The 8,644-nt window shown below is 39.5% G+C and overlaps 1 protein-coding gene across 1 annotated transcript; it reads right to left on the bottom strand.

Annotated features, from left to right (window-relative positions):
• Positions 1–620: 620 nt before the first annotated feature.
• Positions 621–2,443, bottom strand: LOC138890127 (intracellular protein transport protein USO1-like). The gene is made up of 5 exons (XM_070173489.1): positions 2,248–2,443; positions 2,017–2,157; positions 1,699–1,821; positions 948–1,623; positions 621–630 (listed from the first exon to the last, which is right to left on the bottom strand). Exons 1-5 carry the CDS (start codon positions 2,441–2,443, stop codon positions 621–623), a joined length of 1,146 nt encoding a protein of 381 aa, XP_070029590.1.
• Positions 2,444–8,644: the final 6,201 nt, after the last annotated feature.

The raw sequence follows: 8,644 nt of genomic DNA, 5'->3' as shown, positions 1-8,644 counted from the left end.
AGGGCCACATAGATCCATATGAAGAAGATCAAGTGGTTTTGAGATGCTGACATCCTTCTTTGGCTTGAATGAGGATTTCACATGCTTCCCTCTAGTGCAGGCATCGTAGATTTTGTGTTCTTTGAACCTTGACATGGGCAGACCACGAACTAGGTCCTTCTGAATCAGCTTATTCAGTAGAGAGAAGCTTGCATGCCCTAGTCTTCTGTGCCAGTTCAACATCATCATCAACTGCTTTCAAGCAACTCAGATCACCACTTTGTAGAGATTCGAAATCAGCAACATAGATATTTTTGTATCTTTTGGCCACAAGTACTACTTTACCAGTTACTAGATTTGTAACTGTGCATATCTTGGACAAGAATTCCACTTTGTTTCCTTTATCACATATCTGGGAGACACTCAAGAGACTGTATTTAAGGCTATTGACATAGTACATATTCTCAATTGAGTGAGAGAGTGACTTTCCAATTTTTCCAACACCAAGAATGTACCCTTTTTTCCATTTCCAAAGGATACACTCCCTCCTTGCAGGGCTTTTAGTGAAAGAAAGTCTATGGTATTTCTAGTCATGTGCTTTGAGCATCCACTATCCATGAACTATTGTTGACTGCTTCCTTTCACTGTTCCCTGCACAAGGAGATAACAGGTTAGATTTAGGAACCCAAGCAAGTTTAGGTCCCTTGTAATAAGCAAGAGGATGAATAAGTGGTCTTTTAGTCCATGCAGGTAATATACGTTTTTAACGAGCGGTACCTGGTCCCTTTTCAGCAGTTACTCTTTCAGCAAAAACTTTGTTTTTCTGTAGAGACTAAACCCTGGCTTGGCAATTTTCTTTGAAATGCGTATTGTTCCCACAGTGGGTACACAGCTAGTTATTGGGTACAATAAAATATTTGCTATGAGGGTTGTAAGGAGTTCTCTCCCTTTGAAACCATATTCCCTACCTGTTTCCACCATTATTAACATACATAGCAGTATTAGCATCTGAGGACCAGGTCCACTTAAGGAACTTCTCAAGATTATTTTTTACTCTTTCCAATTCTGCTTGGAGCTGCCTATATTTCTCAAGTTCAGCACACAAACTAGTTCTCACAACATTTAACTCATTTTCAAGCTTAATGTATGCCTTACTAGCTACTTCTTTCCCTTTTTCATAATTTCCAGGCCTACACTCAACTCTGAGTTCCTCTATTATTTCCCTTATGTCTACAGTTACTATTAAGAGGTCATCTCTCTCTTGCTCAATAACAGTCACTTTCTCCACTAAGATATCTTTTTCTTTACTAAAATTCTCAATGGTTTCTTTCAAGTCAACTACTACTACCATCAGATCATCTCTTTCATGTTCTACACTAGTGATTTTCTCAGTTAAAACCTTCTTTTCATTTTCCAGATTATCTACAATTTCCTTCAAATCAACCACACAGACTACCAAGTCATCTTTGGTTTGCTCGGCATCTCCTAATTCTATGGTCAAGGCATTCTTATCATCTACAAGACTATGATAGGCATCAATTAATACATTTGTTAATGACATGAGTTTCTTAGGAGAGTAGGATTTCTGATTTCTCTGAACATCCCTGAAGTTTACCTTATCATTGTCATCATCTTCATCATCGTCTGATTAAGCCATCAAAGCAAATATTGAATCATATTTATTTGCTTCACTTTCAACTGCCATCATAGAACTGTCACCTGCATCAGTTTCTTCTTCATACTCACTGGAGGAATCTCCCCATGCTGTAAGAGCTTGCTTCATAGCGTTGTCAGCGGCATTCTTTCTTTTGAATCGTTTGTTAGGAACCGGGTTCCTCTTGGCTGCTTTATTAGGGTTGTACTTAAAGTGTTCTTACTTCAGGAGAGGGAAATCTTTGATAAAATGCTATGGCTTCCCACATTTATGACAAAGGTCATTTTAGTCTGCTGGAACAGCTTCTCTTGGGTATCCCTCCATTCCTTCTTACCATTTTCTGAAACTTTTGGTTAGGTAGGCCATGTCATAGTCCTTCTCACTTGAGTCATTGCTTTCAGCTTTGAGTACCAGGTTCTTTTCTTTCTTTGGTTCTCTTCTTTCACTGTCCTTCGTCCTCTTCATTTCGTAAGTTTTAAGATTTCCAACTAGCTTATCTATAGTTAGGGACTGCAAATCCTTTGCTTCAGTAATGGCATTCACTTTGCTCTATCATGAACTAGGCAAGACACTAAGAATTTTCCTCACGGGCTTGTTCCTGGGAATAATTTCACCAAGCGAGTGTAGCTCATTTATGATTGAAGTGAATCTTGTGTGCATGTCTTGAATAGATTCATCGTTTTCAATACTGAAGAGCTCGTACTCAGTGGTGAGCATATCAATCTTAGATTGCTTTACTTGAATGGTTCCCTCGTGTGCTGTTTGCAAAGCTTTCGATATTTCCTTGGCGGATTGACAAACTGAGATCATTTGGTATTCATCAGGTCCTATGCCACACACCAAAATTTTCTTGGCATGAAAGTTTTTCTACAAAACTTTCCTATCTGTATCATTGTATTCTTTCCTGGTTTTTGGCATCGTCACTGGAGGGTCTCCGACCTTCTTTGTTGGGACATAAGGACCATCACATATAACATCCCACAACTCAGAATCTTCTGCCATGATAAAATCATGCATTCTTGTCTTCCACCACCCATAGTATTGCCCATTGAACCTGGGTGGTCTATACATAGACTGACCTTCTTCAAAATTTGGTGGAGCAGCCATGAGGATCCTTCGTAGGTGTTAAGAACCTGCTCTGATACCAATTGATATAATATATGAGTCCACCAAACTATATAGAAACCAGGTCCTCTATTAGTTTCCACTGAGAATGCTAATGAAACACTAAGTAAATAGAACAGGGATTTTTAAGGATTAAAAACCACGATCTACACTGGTAGGATTTCAACATCACTATGAGCAAATTTAGGTTACAACCTATGCAATCTAGGAATTAAACTCTTAATCCCTCACTAACTTGTAATACACCTATTACAAGCCACTTTGCAATACACCTATTACAAAGACTTCAACTCATGACTAACTCTAGTCACGACACAAGCACTAAAGGTTTATGGTTTATAGGGGGTTCCTAAGTAATGCGTCTAGATAAGAAAAGTAGTAATTACAATGAAGAACAATCACGAAGTTACAACTCAACTAAGGACATACAAGATATTAACTGTAGGAGCTGGTTCGTAGTAGTGTTAAACTTTGTTCTTGATGCACTTGAGAATTGAATGCTTGATTGTCAGATGCTTGAATTCCTGAGTGAATTCTCAAATGTTCAAGTGATGTTTTATTGTAATGTTTTTTGTTAATACAACATGGATGACATCACTTGAATGATGTAATCACTTGGTAGGTCAAATGAGAAGTGACTGTAGAACTGTGCTGCACTGTTTCTGTATACAGTGCAGGCAGACACTTTCCAACTGTAGAGAGTTGACTTCTTACTGTTGTCAGGGAAAAACAAGGGTATCAGGTCCCTGTGTTGATTCTTTATTTTCTGAAGTCATAGCAACTCACATTAGCTAAAGCCCGTTGATTTGAGTTGTGTACCAAGCCTGTCAGGTTCCTTATCTGACAATAATTTTGTTAGATCATCAAAACATTATGCTAAGGTACTGTAAACCCATCAAACATATTCTCAATATGCTTCATTTCATTGTTGGAAGAACTTGGAGCATGTGAAGGATAATGAGGTGGGTTGCTCGGTTGTTGATACATCGGGGGCCTTTGAAAATCGATCCCCAGTTGCCTTGATTATTTTTCCATCCCCATTCATTGTTACCTCCCTAATTTCCTTGATTGTTGCCACTCCAATTATCTTGGTTATTTCCACCACTCTAATTTCCTTGATTGTTGTTGTTATGGCAATTCTCTTGATTGTTACTACCACTCCAATTACCTTGATTGCTTGAATTCTAATTACCTTGATTGTTTTAAGGTTGCCATTGTTGTTGATTTGGGCCTTGGAAGTTATTTCTTTGCCCTTGAAAGTTGTTCATATATTGCACCTCCTCCTCTAGTTCATTGTAAGATTCATCTAGATCAAACCCACTATCTTCTTGCACATAATTATCCACTCAGTTTTGCACTTGTGGACCCTTTTGTTCACCATCATTCTTACTCCTTCTATGGCATTGACTTGCTTAGGACTTTGCACTTGTTGAATTTAAGCCTTTGCTAATTTGTTCATAGTGCTGGTCAATTCGGCAATGGCTTGACCATGGTCATGCAACTCTTTATGGAGGTGAATCACGTTTGGATCACCTTGATAAATATTAGCCCAAGATTTTCATGTTGATGAGGTGTCCGCTATTTCATCTAAAATCTCACAAGCTTCCGCATACGACGTTATCATGAAATTTCCACCGGGAAGTTGATTTACCATGCATTGATTGGTTGTATTGGTCCCCCGATAGAAGTTTGTTGAATAATATTCTTCGTCATGTCGTTATTGGGGCACTCTTTGACCATTGTTCTATACCGCTCTCATATCTTATGTAACAGCTCATTGGGCTCCTATTTGAATGCTATAATCTCATCTCTAAGAGTAGCCATACATCTAGGAGAAATAACTTGGCAATAAATTTCTCCGCAAACTCATCCCAAGTATGGATGGAATGGTTTGGCAATCTTTCCAACCAATCTAAGGCTTTTCCCCGTAGAGAGAAAGGAAAAAGCCTTAGCTTAAAAGTATCCTCGGAGATGTTTGGCTGTTTACTCTCCCAACAAGTATCCATAAACCATTTCTAGTGTTTGTATGCATTTTGACTTGGAGCCCCGGTGAAGAAACCTCGTTGCTCTAGCAATGTGAGCATTACATTAGTGATTTAAAAGTTGCTCGCTCGGATTCGAGGCAGGACTATAGTACTTGCATACCCTTCATTCAACAATACCCAGCGTGGAGCCGCTCTTGGTGGAGGTAGGGGTGGAACTAGTACATTGTCTTGAGGCGCTCGACCTCTTCTATTTGCTTGAGGTTCAAGAGGAACCTCTCCAACTTGGTCATCCTCAACGTCCACATCCCCCAAAGGTATGTTTCCACGTTGATCATTGTTGTACCTACAATTGATTCACACAAATTAGTCACATGGAAGGAGACGAAGACAATTGATAAGTAGGGATTTTGGCTACTTATTTGCACTCTTTTACTTTCGTTTTAGCTCAAAATTGCTTAAAGGTATTCCCAAAAACTAATAAAATGTGCTTTCTTGCAGGAGTGTTGAAATATGAGCTAAAGAGATGAAAATCAACTCAAGAATGAGTAATTTTGGACAAGGACCAAAACAAGGCTAAAAGGGCAAAAATGCGGACCGCACAATATTGAGTGTAGTTGTAGAACATGAGGCAGACTTTGTCATTTTCCCATGCAAAATGCGGACCACATAATTGTTTTGCTGCCGCAAAAGAGGAGATTTAGAGAGATGGATTTTTGGGCCATGAAGAAGTGTCCGCACCATTATTGTGCGGCCGCATAATTAAGAGCACGGCCGCACTCAGAATTGTGCGGTCCGCAGAAGTCCCTCATGCCAAAAGCCTAAGGTCAAGAAATGCGGACCGCACCATTATTGCGTGGCCGTAGAAGCAAGAGTGCGGCCGCATTCATAAATGTGCAGTCCACAGAAGTTGATGAAGCACGACCGCAACCCAGAATTGTACGGCCGGAGAAGTCCAACCTGTCAAGCCAAGTTTCAAAGTGTGGACCGCACACATAATTGTGTGGCCGCACAACCTCTGCATGGGAAATTTTGTCTGATAATTTTAGCTGGGTATAAATAAATCTTTTTGTCATTTTTAGGTTAAGTTTTGTGCACCTGAGAATAGATAGCTGTTTTTCTTTTCTGTAATTAGGTAATCTTGTATTAGTTTAACATTTTAGCATTAGATTTTCTTCCCTTAATCATCTATTATGAATTTTATCTTAGATAATTTCTTCATTTTCCATGAGTAGCTAAATCTCTAACTAGGGTTGTGACCCAATCCTAGTTTGGGTACTTAATGGGTGTCTGATTTAGGGCTTGTTTGTGATTGGGTTAGTGATATTTAGCCTAGTTCTTGCTTGAATTTGAGAATTGATGGTTGCAAATATTGATTCATGCCTAATTGACTTAGTCTCTACTTGAGAAAGAGAGACTATGTCTAGGAAAACTTAGCTAACAAGGAATTGGGGTGAACTCAAGAAATTGATAGCCCCAAATTAAAGGGTTGAATCTAGAGATAGTAAGACCCGACTTGAGCATTTATCACTTATTTTGTGCAATACCCATTTGGACTTGAGAAAGCCAAATTGCGCAAAATCACTCTAACTACCTAGAGGTATTGAGTGGGTAATTGCATGTGATTGCTATATTACGACCCCGACCAAACAAACTTTCCCTAGAGTTTACAATCTGTTAAATAACCACCTAGGTGGAAGTCACGACCCTTGATCTTTTATTACCTGAAAAACAACAATACCAAAAACATTGTCTCTTAGATTTTTAATTACAAGTATTAGCATAATCATTAGAAGTAGAAAGAAGCAACCAATCATGTGGAAGTGCAATCTTGGGCATGTCATACACTAGCCTTGGTATATACCTAATCCCATATAAAACTCTTTGTGGAATCGACCCCGACTCATATTGGGTATTTATAATTGCATCAACCGCCTCATAATCCCAATTAGTGGTGTGAGTTTGGGCGACATCAATTTTTAGCACCGTTGCCGGGGAGCTAAAAATGAATTTAGCTATATATTAGGTTTTGTATGTGATTTGTCTTTTTTTCTTCTGAGTTACTAATCTTTTCGTGAATCAATTGTAGGTGATATAATGGATCTCAACAACAATGATCATCTTGGAAATGTGCCATTGGGGATGACGGGGATAATGACCAAGTTGATGAGGTTTCTCTTGAACCTCAAGGAAATAGACGAGACTGCCCCCCTCAAGACAACGTCCCCGTTGCTCCCCCACATCCTCCAAGAAAGGCGGCACACTGGGTGTTGCCGAATGAAGGAAAACGCAAGTGCCATAGTCTCGCCCCGCATTAGGGTGGGCAACTTTCAAATCACAAATGTAATGCTTACACTATTGGAACAACGGCGATTCTTCACCGGGGCTTCGAATAAAAATGCATACTAGCACTTGAAAGGGTTTGTTGACACTTGGTGTCAGAGAAAACAAACCAACGTATCTGAGGATGCTTTGTGGTTGAGTCTATTCCCTTTCTCTCTACGGGGAAAGCTTTAGACTGATTGGAGAGGTTGCCAAATCATTTTATCCATACATGGGATGAATTGGCCGAGAAATTTATTGCCAAGTTCTTTTCTCCCGGGCATATGGCAACTCTAAGGGATGAGATTCTAGCTTTCAAACAAGAACCCAATGAGCCTTTGCAAGAGATATGGGAAAGGTATCGTAATATGGTGAAAGAGTGTCCGAACAATGACATGACAGAGGCTATGATTCAACAGACTTTTTATAGGGGGATCAATACTACAAATCAATGCGTGGTTAACCAACTTGCCGGTGGAAATTTCATGTCAATGCCATATGTGGAAGCTTGTGATATCTTAGACGAAATGGCGGACACTTCATCCGCATGGCAAAGTAGAGCTAATGTTCCTCAAGGTGATCCAAATATGATTCACCTCCACAAAGAGTTACATGATCATGGTCAAGCAATTGCCGAATTGACCACCATAATGAATCAACTAGCCAAATCTCAACTCTAATAAGTGCAAGGTACGAAGTAAGTAATTGAAATGGACGGAGTTAATTTGATGGTGAACAAGAGGAGGCAAAATGGTCCTCAAGAGCAAAACGGGATTGAAAATTATGAGCAAGATGATAGTGGATTTGATCAATATGGACAATACAATGAGCAAGAGGAGGAAGTACAATATGTGAACAACTTTCAAGGTCAAAGAAACAACATTCAAAACCCAAGTCAACAACAATGACGACCACAAGGGAATCAAGGAAATTGGCATTCAAACAATCAAGGCGGTTGGACCAATCAAAACAACCAAGGGAATTGGAGCAATCAAGGCAATCAAGGAAATTGGATTGGTCAAAATAGTCAAGGCAATTAGAGTGGCAATAATCAAGGCTATTGGGGAGGTAACAACCAAGTAGGATGGAAAAACAACAACAACTAGGGGTCGGGTTTTCGAAGGCCTCCGATGTTTCAATAACCAAGCAATCCACCTTCCTATCCTTCACAAGGTTTGAGCTTTTCTAACAATAAGATGGGTAGAATTGAAAACATGTTTAAACAAATGATGGAGAAGAACGCCGACTCTGATGCTCAACTAGTCTCTCACAACACTTCTATTCGCAATTTGGAAGTTCAATTGGGCCAAATCTCGCAAGCCTTGAACACTTGTCCTAAGGGGAAACTACCAAGTGATACGGTGGTGAACCCAAAGAGTGGGAATAATATGGGACATGTTATGGCCGTGACTACAAGAAGTGAAAAGGGTGGAGATGCAACCACCTTAAATCAAAGAAGAGTTCTGGATGATGATGTGGTGGTTCAAGAAGATAAAATTCCAAGAAATATGGTTCTAGCTAATGAAGAAGTGATAATTGATATTGATGAAAATATGGAGGAGACACAAGAAGAGGTGAACCC

Source organism: Nicotiana sylvestris, chromosome 4 (assembly GCF_000393655.2).
Source record: "Nicotiana sylvestris chromosome 4, ASM39365v2, whole genome shotgun sequence".
NCBI lineage: Eukaryota > Viridiplantae > Streptophyta > Magnoliopsida > Solanales > Solanaceae > Nicotiana > Nicotiana sylvestris.
The sequence above is the reverse complement of the archived record's forward strand: the minus strand, read 5'-3'. Positions and strand labels throughout refer to the sequence as shown.

Bases quoted from the DNA above. Each gene is read 5' to 3' on its own strand.
- LOC138890127 (XM_070173489.1), bottom strand. From the start codon at position 2,443: ATGATCTCAGTTTGTCAATCCGCCAAGGAAATATCGAAAGCTTTGCAA. The intron at 2,158-2,247 runs GTGAAATTATTC...CCATTACTGAAG, and splicing joins AAATGAGCTACACTCGCTTG to CAAAGGATTTGCAGTCCCTA. The intron at 1,822-2,016 runs GTGAGAAGGACT...CTAATAAAGCAG, and splicing joins AGCTGAAAGCAATGACTCAA to CCAAGAGGAACCCGGTTCCT.